Source organism: Lacerta agilis, chromosome 8 (assembly GCF_009819535.1).
Source record: "Lacerta agilis isolate rLacAgi1 chromosome 8, rLacAgi1.pri, whole genome shotgun sequence".
Classification (NCBI taxonomy): domain Eukaryota; kingdom Metazoa; phylum Chordata; class Lepidosauria; order Squamata; family Lacertidae; genus Lacerta; species Lacerta agilis.
The window spans coordinates 14,294,236-14,307,787 of NC_046319.1; the positions used below are offsets into that span (position 1 = coordinate 14,294,236).

Consider the following 13,552-nt stretch of genomic DNA (forward strand, 5'->3'; position numbering starts at 1 on the left):
GAGGTTCCCTGCTGTATCACTGTACAAGTGGCTGCTTTGGCTCGGAGAAAAGGTGAGCCATGGGTGCCTCAATAGAGTTGCATAAAATTATGCCAGGTTTGCAAATAGTAGATAGAAGTTTTTGTCCACCTTTCATCTACAGATGGATGAGAAATTTGATTTGGCCTTCATTTCAATGTGGACTTGCCTGATTCATACTTTCTGAAGCAATATCAGAACCAAAAGGCAGTCCTCCATCAAAATATGCACTCCTTTGAATTTTGCAATGCAGTTCTCTGTTGTTCTAACTAACAAGTCCAAAAGTTCATACAGTAGGATTAAAGTGTGCATTAAGGTGCATCTGTTGGTGAAAATAACAAAAAATATGTATTATATTAAATTGCCTTGCAGGTATGTGCATAGTAGGGAAAACTGTATCCAAAAATACATTTAACTGAGAGAAAAATGTACTAAAAGGCTGATGAATTTTTAGGAGGACTTAGCAAAAAAAAAACCCAGCATGCTGGTGAAAAATAAATGTGTAGAACTGGAACTCCAACTTAGAAAAATGAGAAACCGGGAGAAACCAAAATGGACAGATTCAGCCATCCCTAACCACAAGCGCTGGTGGGATTTTGACTACAGCTCCCACAATCCTCCCTGATTCTTGGGCCATGCTGGCTGGGGCTGATGGGAGCTGTAGTCTAGCAACATCTGGAGGGCCACAGGTTCCACAGCTGCTCTGGAGTTTGCAGAGCAGGCCTCCTCGTACACACATGGGTTAATGACATATTGCAGAATACAAACATTATATATATATATATATATATATATATATATATATATATATATATATAATCCCAGGATGCATTTCACTCGCTCCCACGAAATGCTGGCAGTCTGGGAGTTAAGAGCATCAGAGCATGAGAATAGCCTACTGGATCAGGCCAATGGCCCACCCAGTTAGCATCCTGTTCTCACAGCGGCCAAGCAGATCCCTCTGGGATACCCACAAGCAGGTTCCATGCCCAAGAGCCCTCTCTTTTATTGTGGTTCGCAGCAGCTGGTATTCAGAAGCATTGCTGCCTCCAACCGTGGAGGCAGAGCATAGCCATCATGGCGAGCAGCCATTGAAAGCCATGATTTTGTCCAATCTTCTGCCATCACTTCCTCCGGTTGGAGAGGGCATTCCATAGCTGTGGTTTGCTTCCAGGTGTTCTATTACTCAGAGAGAATCTATGCAACTTTGAGGATCAAGAAGCAGGAAGCCCGGTATATCACTGTGTTGTCAAGTATTTTCATCGCAATCTCGCTGATGATCGTGGTAAGCCTCTCTCTCTCTCTCTCTCTCTCTCTCTCCCTCTCTCCCTCTCTCCCTCTCTCCCTCTCTCCCTTCCTAAAATCAAAAGTTCCAATCTGTTTCAAACGTTGTTAAAATTGTGCTGTTGTCACTTCAAAGAATCCCTGGAGAAACCTTCTGCACATGCCCACGGAGGACATGTGCAGATGCTCCAAGTGTCCCTATTTTCCAGAGACAGTCCTGGATTTAAAGAAGCTGTCCTGGTTTTCCTTAGGACATCCTTATTTTCATCAGAGGAAATATTGGAGAGTAAGGTAAAGGTAACGGACCCCTGGACAGTTAAGCCCCATCAAAGGTGACTATGGGGTGCGGAGCTCATCTCGCTTTTCAGGCCCAGGGAGCTGGCGTTTGTCCACAGACAGCTTTCTGGGTCATGTGGCCAGCATGACTAAACCGCTTCTGGTGCAATGGGACACTGTGATGCAAACCAGAGGGGCATGGAAACACCGTTTACTTTCCCATTGCAGCACTACCTATTTATCTACTTGCACTGGAGTGCTTTCAAATTGCTCAGTTGGCAGAAGCTGGGACAGAGCAACAGGAGCTTACCCCGTCACATGGATTCGAACCGCCAACCTTCTGATCAACAAGCCCAAGAGGCTCAGTGGTTTAGACCACAGCGCCACCAGCGTTGGAGGGTATATGGAGTTATGGGACCCCTGAGGCATCCAAAGGCAGCCCTGTATAAGGAAGTTACACCTGTTGATTCTTGGTGGCCTCATTTTATTCTCTTTCTCTTTTCTGCATGCAAACTCTCTCTTTCTTCTCTGTTCTTATACCCTCTAGGTTTATACAGTAGATTCTGTGGGGCGAAGGATCCTCCTCCTCACTGGATTTGGGATATGCAGCATCCTCTGCATTCTGTTAACCATGACCCTCGAACTTCAGGTTTGCTGCTCAAAACCTGGTGTGATTTAGTGCGTGTCACCCAGCAAGGGAAGGGCTGTAGCTCCATCACAGAGCACCTACTTGGCATGCAGAAGGTCCCAGATTCAGTCCACAGCAGCATCTGAAACCCTGAAGAACCGCTGCTGGTCAGTGTAGAACAACGTTTGCCAAACTTGGGTCTCCAGCTGTGTTTGGTTTACAGTTCCCATCATCCCCTGACCACTGGTACTGCTAGCTAGGGATGGTGGGAGTTATAGTCCAAAAAGAGCTGGAGACCCAAGTTTGGCAAACCCTGGTGTAGATGGAGCATTGGTCTCCTTCAGGATAAGGCAGCTGAAAATCCACTCAGATTTGGTGTCAGGTGGAAGAGCGGGAAGGAATGTTGTTGGCGGGTCTTTCCTGCAAAAATGTATCTGACTCTTGCATTCCCAATGCAGTCCCAACCCTTGATGCTCTGCTGCAAGTGCCTTGGAACGTAAGCCCCACATAAATGTTGAGTTGCCTGTATCTTAATCCAGGGGTGGGGTCCCTCAGGCTGGGGTGTGTGTGCAAATGTGGCCCTCTGGCTCTCTTCGCCTGGCCCTCAGAACTTTTGCTAGGCCGCACCCCCTCTCACCAGGCCACACCGCTCACTGGCTGTGCTTTAACCAGGAGGTTTTTTTTGCCTGTCCGGAATCTGTCCTTGAACCCTGATTGCACCTCTCGCTTGTCTCGATGGAGTTTAGAGAGACGTGTGTGAATGTGAGTGAAATCAGCCTACCGGGAAAGAGAGATTCCGATGAAACATTTGGAAGTACTTTCTGACACTAAGAGCTGTTTGACAGCGGAACAGGTTCTCTCTCGGAAGGTGGCAGGCTCTCCTTCCCGGGAGGCTTTTAAAGGTTGGATGGCCACCAATCAAGGCTTCTTTAGCTGTGATTCCTGCATTGCAAGAGGTTAGACTAGATGGCCTGGGGGGACCCGTCCAACTCTATAACCCCTTGCTCCACCCACTTTTGCCTCTGTCCCACCCGCCACTGATTTGTGGTTCGGAAGGGAATGCGACCCTCAGTCTGAGAAATGCTCCTCCCTCCTGCTTTAATGTAAGGCGTGCCAGGCACTCTCATTCATACATGCCTGAAGCACACTCAACTTTCTCCAACAGGACACCATGCCATGGATGTCATACGTCACTTCAGTCTTTTTCCTCCTCTTGATCTTTGGGCACATCCTTGGGCCAGGTAAAGACTCAGGTGACCTACAGAGTTCCTTCAAAGAGGCAAACAGAGCAGGCCGCTTATTTTATTTCTCTTTTACGTGTTTTTAAAAGTGTTTTTATTGAAAAACAAAGAGTACATAGTTACAAGTGCACAGAGTAAGATTAGACATAAAAAGAAGAAAAAATGGTACCCATGTAGAAAACAAAACTAATGATGATAATAATAATAATAATAATAATAATAATAATAATAATAATAATTCTATACATTACAGAAGAAAAAAAGAAAGAAAATTGTTATTGTAGTTAACCAGACCTTAACCTAATACAGTGGTACCTTGGGTTACAAACACCTTGGGTTACAAACACTTCGGGTTACAGACTCCGCTAACCTGGAAGTAGTACCTCGGGTTAAGAACTTTACCTCAGGATGAGAACAGAAATCGCACAGCGGCAGCAGGAGGCCCCATTAGCTAAAGTGGTAGCTCAGGTTAAGAACGGTTTCAGGTTAAGAACGGACCTCTGGAACAAATTAAATTTGTAACCAGAGGTACCACTGTACAGTAGAGTCGTACCTGGCCGGTCTATGTTTGTACGAACCTTTTTTATATGTAGCAAGTTACCGGTATTTCTCTTTAAGTATAACTCTGTTACACTACTGGCTTACCACTGAGATTTGTCGAACTGGCTCTTTAGGCAGCAGAAGTCATTTATTGTTTTAGATGGTTATAGAAGTTAGCATATGATTTTGCCTCCCAAATCCTCTGAACTGTAGCTTCCCCCTCAGAGAACTACAATTTCCAGCAAGAATAAGAAACTACAGTTCCCAGGGTTCTTTCAAGCCCTTGGCTTCCCCAAAGAATCCTGGGAACTGTAGCTTCTCAATCAGAGAGCTACAATGCACAGCACCCTGAACAAACTACAGTTCTCAGTGTTCCTGGGTGGGTGGGTGCTTTAAATGTGCATTAAAAAGTATGGCATGTATGCAGCCTTTGTGAAGGAACATTTTACAATTAGATCTTATCATGGGAATGTATTCTGTATGTACTTATTCTGGTTCTTTTTATTCTGTGGCCAAGGGGTCAATGAGCAAGAAATCTGGATTCATTTTGAAATATCTATATGCTGCTTTTGTGAGGAAAGCCCATCTAAAGCAGTTTACAACAATTTAAAGAAACCACTACCCGGTACATTAAAAACAACACCACAATATTACAGAAAATGAAAAGTAACGCAAGGTCAGAATTTCCATAACAATTTAACTGAGTTCTACTCAGAGTAGAGCCTTTGAAATCCATGAACCGTTAGTTGAGGCACCCCCAAACTTGGCCCTCCAGATGTTTTGGGACTACGATTCCCATCATCCCTGACCACTGGTTCTGTTAGCTAGGGATGATGGGAGTTGTAGTCCCAAAACAGCTGGAGGGCCGAGTTTGGGGGTGCCTGCATTAGTCATACCCATTAACTGAACACGGCGGCTATGTTGCACTTCCACCGTGCAAGGCAGGATATCTGTGAATGCCAGCTGCTGGGAATCACAGGTGAGCAGAGTGCAGCTGAGCCCATTTCCTGCTTCTAGGCTTCCCATCACAGGTGTTTGGTTGGTCACTGTCCAAACAGGATACTGAACTAGCAGGCCTCTTATTATGTTCTTGACTTCAGTAGGTCTGCTCCAGAGTAGGTGTAGCACTGAATGCAGCCCATAATATCCTAGCTTCCGCCCAGCAAACAGGACAAAAAGTTAGTCCTGAGCATAACTCCCTATTTCTAATGCTCACTCACAGTGTCCGAATACGTCACATCCACATCAAAGAATGCATTTATACCACTTCAAGAGCTGAGGCCCTACCTGCCTGAGTACTGTCTCACCAGAGTGGTACATGCTCTGGTTATCTCCCGCTTGGGGCTACTGCAATGCGCTCTGCGTGGGGCTACCTTTGAAGGTGACTCGGAAACTACAACTAATCCAGAATGCAGCAGTTAGACTGGTGAATGGGCGTGACTGCCAGGACCATATAACACCTGTCCTAAAGGATCTACACTGGCTCCCAGTACATTTCTGAGCACAATTCAAAGTGTTGGTGTTGTTCTTTAAAGCCCTAAAGAACCTCGGCACAGTATACCTGAAGGAGCATCTCCACCTCCATTGTCTAGCCCAGACACTGAGATCCAGCTCTGAGGGCCTTATGACAGTTCCCTCACTGCAAGATGTGAAGCTACAGGGCACCAGGCAGAGGCAGCCACCCTGTGGAACGCCCTCCCATCAGATGTCAAACAGATAAACAACTATTTGACTTTTACAAGACATCTCAAGGCAGCCCTGTTTAGGGAAGTTTTTAATGGTTGATGTTTTGTTGTGTTTTTAATATTTTGTTGAGAGCCACCCTGAGTGGCTGGGACAACCCAATCAACCCAATCAGAAATAATAATAATAATAATGGCAATGGCTCCCCTGCAAAAAGAATCCTGGGAACTGCGCCCTCAGTGAGTTTTGCAGGGAACTTTGCTACTATTTCCCACCCAGTGATCTACACTCATGGTTTATGGTTTATAACCTTAAGGAAGTGTTAAGGAACGATTTTCATAACATAATGGACACATTACATTTTCCTATGTGAATAACGCTTTATTAAAATGTGACACCCGAGGATGCTGTAGAGCAACCAGGACCTGGCAACAGGAAAACTGCATTGTTAAAAGGAAGCAACGTTTTTAATTTACCAGTATGCCCTGTGACGTTTTACAACTATATATGGTTCTAATAATGTTTAAAAGGTTAGTGTAGATCCAGCCAAGGTTTGAACTAGGCACATGTGAGCTTTTAACTGCATGGCATCAGTTCCTTTCAAATCGCTATGGATGAATGAGCGAGTCCATGAAAAACAGCCTCGAATACTTTCTTCCCCGCCCAGGTCCCATACCCAACGTGATCATACTGGAGCTGTTCCTCCAGCCATCCCGCTCCATAGCCTTCATGCTCGGGGGCTTTGTGCACTGGTTCCTGCACTTCATTATGGGGATGATATTCATTCAGATAGAGGTGAGTTGAGAAGAGGGGGTGGTCTGAACTGGTTCGGGAGCACAAGAAGACACCTTCCACTGAGTCAGACCATTGGTCCATCAAACTCACCCAGGTGAGGAGCTTTTGGCCTGCCAGGTGTTGCTGAAGGTCTTCCCTTGTAGGCTCATCAAACCAGAGTCTGCACATCTTCCAGAAACTACAAATGATGTCGATTTTTTAAATGAAACTACCTGGAGGTGGACAGAATATTTCTTACCTATATATTGCATTTATATCCCACCTACCCTCCAAGAAGCTCCAGGCGGCTTGCCTGGGTCTCCCCTGCACCTTTCTATTTCATCCTCACAAAAACCATGTGAGGTAGCTTAGGCTGAGGGTTCATGACTGGCCTAAATTCATCCAGTGAGCCCCATGGAGCAGTGGAGATTTGAACAATGGTCTCTCCCAGCTCCTGGTTCGACACTATAACCACTCCACCCCACTGGCTGTGTACCAGGGGTGGGGAAATACTGGCCTGCAAGATGTTGCTGAAATAAGTCCTACTCCAGGGAGAGCTGCTGAAATTAATGGACCATAGTTAGCCATGTCCATTCACCTCAGTGGGTCTACTTCGAGTAGGACTATCTGTATATTTGTTGATGCTGGCATCTCGAGAGACAATGGAGTTGGGGTGAAGTCAAACCGCTGCATTAGTAGCACCAAAGTGACCTCTGGTGTGCAAGCTTGGGTAGAGTGTATGGAGCTCCTGGGCTGCCGAGATGGCAAGACACGGCCCCTCTCAGCCTCGATCATGTGGTCCAAAGGAAAGCAAAGTAATACGCCGGGCACCAGCTTGGCTGCAAGAGTTGCCAGAAGGAGGTGTACAAGGCACCATCCAACCGTCTTAGGGATCCACTTTGGATTTGTGTAGGGTTTTCTCCTTAGCCTTTTCTTTCCCTGAAGATATCCCACAAGGCAGCAGAGGTTTAGGATAACAGTTTTCCTTCTCCTAGATGGGTTGCCTTCCCAGGTTGACGAGTCCTATCCGCTCCTCACCAGAAGTTGAGTTCAGGGGGCTTTCCGAGGTCTTGCGAGGTCTCAGAACCTGATTACCACCGCAAATTAGTTTCTGAGGCCGGGGGGGGGGGGAGGGCTGCATGATGTCATGACATCAGGTTACAAACTGATATCATGACTTCACGCACGCTGGGCACCCATAATCAGGGGCCCAAGTTGGCTCCCCTGATTATCATCGTCGTCGTCATCATTATCACATAAACATAAGATTATAAGAAGACCTCTGTTGGATCAGGCCAATGGCCCATCTAGTCTAGCATCCTCATCTCACCAACCAGATGCCTGTTATATATTGTGGTCATGCCCACCTCCATTCCCACCCCTACTCCTCTCATTTTCTCATTTTGACGTTCCTTTCTAGACACGGATTGGTTCCTACACCTTCCTCCTCTTCTGGCCTCTCTGCATATTCAGCTTCGTTTACATCTTCAAGGTTATCCCAGAAACCAACGGCAAGACCTTTTTGGAAATCAAGAAGTACATGTTGGCCATGGCCAAGAAGGTGAAGGTCCAGGTCCAGGTCCCAATCCGGCGGACGTCAAAGGTATTTTTAATCTTTTGTTGGAAGCCGCTCAGAGTGGCTGGGGAAACTCAGCCAGATGGGCGGGGTATAAATTTATTATTATTATTATTATTATTATTATTATTATTATTACTACTACTACTACTACAGGACAAGGACAGAAGGCGGTTGACACGCCACAGCATCAGAAGCGAGAGCGTCAGACAGGATAGCGTCAGACAGGATAGCATCAGACGGGATAGCACCAGACGGGATAGCGACAGACGGGATAGCGGCAGACGGGATAGCAGCAGACGAGATAGCGGCAGACGGGATAGCAGCAGACGAGATAGCGGCAGACGGGATAGCAGCAAAAGGGATAGCAGCGCCAAACGGGATAGCACGAAACGGAAAGAAAGCATCAAAAGAAAACGAAAACCAACCATCACTTCTTAATGTTGCCTGCCCTTCACTGGTATACAAATGACGGTTGCTCCTCTTCCTATCCAAAGCCTACTCTTTTTCTGTTCAGACTTTTCTACTCTCCTACCATGAATTACTGCTATTATTATATTACCAAATGCACACCTAATTGTAGAGTCAAATATATATATATATATATATATATATATATATATATATATATATATATAAACAGGTAACAAAGAAAAGACAGTCATTCACAAACACCCTAGTGCAATACTTTATACAGCAATCCCTCACTTTACTCAGTCAGGGTTCAGTTCCAAGGGTTTCATGTACACATGAAAATCAAATCAAATCCTTGGAGCTGCCCCACTTCTCCAGCAAGGCAGAGAGCTTAAAAGGTCATTTTGCACCAGGTCCACTCAGGGTTACCTGGCACAAAAAGAGCTTTTAAGCTCTCTGACTTCCTTGCAGGGTAAGGCCCTCTCAGTACGCTGGCTCTGGAAGGCTAGGGATGCTCGCATGAGACCTTGCGGGGAACTTACATTACTCCACAAGGTCTCGTGAGCTTTCCAGAGTTGGTGTGCCCAGTGGGTTTTGCCCAGCAAGCTTAAAAGCACTTTTCACACCAGGTGGCCCCAAACAGACCTGACACAAACAGAGCTTTTAAACTCTTCACCCTGCTTGGGACTTGACTTGTGCAATTTCAACCTCCCAGGATTGAACTCACATGTAGAATGAGCAGTTACTCTTTTCCATATCTACTTCTCCTACAGTTCTATTGTTCTATCTCATTCAAGGATTAAAAAGTATTAAAGAACAATTATAAGGAGGTATATTATTGCACACCGAGTATTACTCATTGCCCTTTTGTTCTAAGTCAGTGTCAGGTTTCCATCCCAAAACACGACGTCTCTTACTTGAGAGTAAAAGTAAAGGGGAGATCTTTATATAGGATAACAGCGGTATTGGCTCAACAGCCAAGCACTGGGTCTGGAAGTCAGGATTCTGAGGAAGTCAAGATCCCAAGGTAAGTGGGCATAGCAAGAGGTTCATAAACAAACAGAAACTACAAAGATGTCCCAACAGTTGATGTGCTCTTCCCGCCAAGCTCTTAAAGACAAGGCAGAGTGAGCTCATACACAAGACTCTCTCTCCCAATGCTCTGGGTGGGTGAGTCTGATCCCACCTACAAAGGTGTCCCCAGGTTCTTGGAGATTAGACAATGCTGCCATTATCATTACTACCTTTATAGTCCACCTTTCCTCCAATGAGCCCAAGGTGGTGTACACAATTCTACCTCTCTTCACAACAACCCCATGAGGTAGGTCAGGCTGAGAGATGGTGACTGACCCAAGGTCACCTTCATGGTCAGTTGGGGGCTTGAACCCACGTCTCCCAAGTTCTAGTCCAGGACTCTAACCGTTACACCACCCTGGCTCTCTGGTCATCAGTCTCCAACTCTGCCTCCACCCCTACCTGTTCAGCCCCTTACCCTCGCTGGTCAAGAGGGGCAGGGGAGAGAGCCAGCAGTTCCCTAGGTGCCAATCTTACAGCCCCGCCACCTGCTCCTTCTTCTTCCTCCCATCTTGGGCTGCCAAACCAGGCCAGATTCCAGGGCCTGCCAAGGATATTTTGACACCTGAGGCAAACCACAAAATGGTGGGGGGCACCTCCCAATGAGGGCAAAAGGGGTGAGGGAAGATCTAATATCAGGAAGAATGAAGAAATAAAGATCTGTATCAAAAGCAAGGGTGGGAAGAGACGAGCAGTGCCTCCTATTCACCAATATGTCTCTGTAGAGGTGGCATTGGGGGGCTGCTGGCTTCCAAGGAGCATGCTGGGGCTGTTGCTCTCACCATGACAGTGGCAGCAGCCAATACATTCCTTGGAGGCTGAATCTGCTGTCCCTATGAATGCTGCCTCCTAAGGCAGTTGCCTCAACTTGCCTCATGGTTGGGCCGGTCTTGCCAAATCCTTACAGAACTGAGGGGCCCACAAGAGTAAGCTTTGTCATTTATGTAATTTCCCAGTTCCCACCCACCCAATCTACTGTAGCTGGAAGATTTTTGTTTTTCCAGAATTGGGCCACACATCATCATCATCTTGCCCCAATCACACTACTGAGCAATGTACAAAGGAAGGGTCGTTTTGAGATTTCCTGTGACTGCATCCAGAAAAACTGCCTACAAAAAAATGTGTCTGTCAGGGAAAATTTGCCCCAAACCCCTGATAAATCTTTGAGAAATCAGAATCTTAAAAAAATCAGAAACCGGTTTAATCCCCACAACAACCCTGTGATGTAGGTTAGGCTGGGAGGCAGAGCCCGGTCCGAGGTCACACCCAATGAGCTTCATGTGGTCAACAGCAGGGGATCTGAACCCTGGTTACCTATGTCCTAGTCCAACTCCCCAACCATTATGCCACGTTGGCTCTTTCGGTGGGGCTCAGCTACCCAATAATAACAATCTTGCATGTGGCTGAGTTAAGGCCGCATGGCATGCTCACTGCTCAGCTGCTCAACCACGATGGGATCCTGGTATACCTAATTCAATCACCTGGCCTTCCAACTGCCAACAGCTCCCCCAAATGGAATCTTTCAGCATCCTTCCTCTGATTGGCTCCTGCAATACTGCCTGCCCTTTGATGTCTTTCTTTCAAGAGATAACAGGGCAGGGCTGATTTCACCCCTCTACTTCCAAGAACAGAAAGCTGCGGTAAGTTTCTGTGCCTTGCAGGTGGTGGGTTGGCTCCCTACGGACAGACTTCACCGCTACCCACTTCTGGGGCTGTTGACCCAATCTATTACCTTGGAGGGCAACTGCTTCAGTTTCCCCCCCCATCGTTTCTGACTTGGTTTAAATCTGGGAGTAGGAAACTTGTCAAACCCCCCCCCCCCCGGTGTGGTTGGACCACGACTCCCCCCCCCCCCCGCTTCCTGTTGGCCATGCTGGCTGGGCCTGATGGGAGTTGAAGTCCAAGAATAGATGGAGCCCACAGGCCTTAATCAGTTGTAATAAAAAGCCAGAACAGGCACTCATGCAGAGACTGAGCAGGAAGCCTCCTTGTCTGGGTGGTGCTCCCAGCTCCCAGGAGTCTGCCTCTCTGTGTTCGTGATTTCTTTAAACATTCAGGAGACAAGTCACAGGCTTTAAGTATGTCCCTGCCATGAGCATTCATTACCACAAGACGTACCTCTAGCTTTTTAGACTTTTTTTGTTTCCCACCCTGGTACTGAAAATTTTAAGTGAAAAGTGGTCTATAAACATCGCTATTGAGTAAGTAAGTAAGCAAGCAAGCAAATAAATGCGTTTTTTAGTAGGGTTTCTAGCACATAGCAGAAATTTAGATTTGTGCAATTGAAGTGGATTAAAAAGCAATATCACCCCAGCACAATAAACACATTTTTGAAAAGAAAAAAGGAACAGACTTTTTGCAGTTTGGAAAATGAAGTGGAAATGCCTAGAAAAGTGTAGAAGGAAGGAATGCCTGACAAGCAAATCAGGCTGAGTGCTGAGCTCACCATCATATAATCACCCTGCGATTCGCTGCGAACAATGTGGTATAGTGGTTAGAGTGTCGGACTAAGACCCAGATGGCCAGGATTCAAATGCCCACTCGGCTATGAAGCTCACTAGGTGACCTTGGGCTGGTCACTGTCTTCTCAGCCTAACATGCCTCCCAGGGCTGTCATGGGGAGGTGGCGAAACATACATGTCACTTTGAGCTCCTTGTAGATAAAGGTGGGATGTAGATTGGATAACTTACTTAAAAAAAAACATGTAGAGGGTGGAGAAATTAAGTTTAAAAAGTCTGAAGAATTGCAAAGTATGTTAATAAACTGGTTGCAATATTATCAACTAAATGAATTGTTTAAAACAGATAAAAAGTTGGGTTTTGGGAACCAATCATCCCAATTGGAGACAGACCTGCTAGATAGTAATATTAAGGTAATTTCAGAAATGTATAAGATGCGCAAACAAAAGATGAGCAAGTGAAATCTTCTATGATACACTGGGCAATGGATAGCAAAAATGTATAAATCTGAATCGAATATGTACCCTTTTCCATATGTAGTGGACTTGTAAGAAGGTAAAAGCCTACTGGGAAATGATATACAATGAGCTGAAAAACATGTTTAAGATAACTTTTTATAAGAAACCAGAGGCTTTTCTTACAGGGATTAGGGATACGTAAACAATATATAAACTTGTTTATATATGTGACCACAGCTGCTCGTATATTTGTCCAAAGATGGAAAGAAGACAACGTCCCAACCAAAGAAAAATGGCAGCAAAAAACTATTGGAATATGTAGAAATGGCAAAACTCACCGGAAGAATAAGAAATCAATACAACAGAGTCTTTGATTTAGAGTGGAAATCGTTTATTGAAAATTTTATAAATTACTAGCTGACCCGGCCACACGTTGCTGTGGCTTATTTGGTGAAATGGAAAATATAAAAGAGAAAGCTCATGACTCTGCACAGCTTTTCCTGTTTCTCTACTATCGTAATTTCTGAGCTCATTTCCCCTGGCTGTCTCTATGCCACGTCTTGACCGTCTTGTGACTCTCCCCGATATCAACCAGGACGCGATCGGCCACAAACATCCAAATTTTAGGATTTTATATATATAGATAGGACGTCTGTATTTTCACAGAAGGATCTGGTCACAGACACTCCTGCCCCACATGCCCTGCCAGCCCCCCCTTGCCCCCTGCCGGCTCTCCTTTCCTGTCTCCCCTTTTCTATCCTTTCATTTCCCCGTCACCCACCGTCGAGGGAGATGAACTGCCCGATGGCCGACGACCCTCCACCACCGTTCTCCACGAACTACACCTCGGAGACAATGATGTTGTCCTCGAGGACGGAGCCGAAGGCCATGGAAACCACGTCTCCGTGGGCCGAGTCCACGTCAATCTCCGAGCTGCCGCACGTGGCGCACACCCGCCCGTCAGCGTTGCCACCCGGCATCTTCAGGCGGGAGAGGCAGTAAGGAGGGAGGCTCCCCTGAGGCCCAAGGAAAAACCTCGCTGTCGCCGCCTCGCGGGCTTTGCGGGCCCTCTTGCCTCAGGCAGGGCAGCAGGAAGTAGAGACGGCTTTTCCCATCCTTGTGGCTC

The 13,552-nt window shown here is 46.3% G+C and overlaps 1 protein-coding gene across 1 annotated transcript in view; it reads left to right on the top strand.

Annotated features, from left to right (window-relative positions):
• The window catches only part of LOC117050938 (solute carrier family 2, facilitated glucose transporter member 5-like), a 38,178-nt gene extending 29,717 nt beyond the window's left edge, over positions 1-8,461 (top strand). Inside the window, exons 7-12 of the mRNA XM_033156901.1 lie at positions 1,193-1,303; positions 2,126-2,227; positions 3,372-3,447; positions 6,338-6,465; positions 7,865-8,047; positions 8,177-8,461. Of these exons, the coding sequence (XP_033012792.1) occupies positions 1,193-1,303; positions 2,126-2,227; positions 3,372-3,447; positions 6,338-6,465; positions 7,865-8,047; positions 8,177-8,461 (885 nt within the window). The remainder of the gene's footprint in view (positions 1-1,192; positions 1,304-2,125; positions 2,228-3,371; positions 3,448-6,337; positions 6,466-7,864; positions 8,048-8,176) is intronic.
• The last annotated feature ends 5,091 nt before the right edge of the window (positions 8,462-13,552 follow it).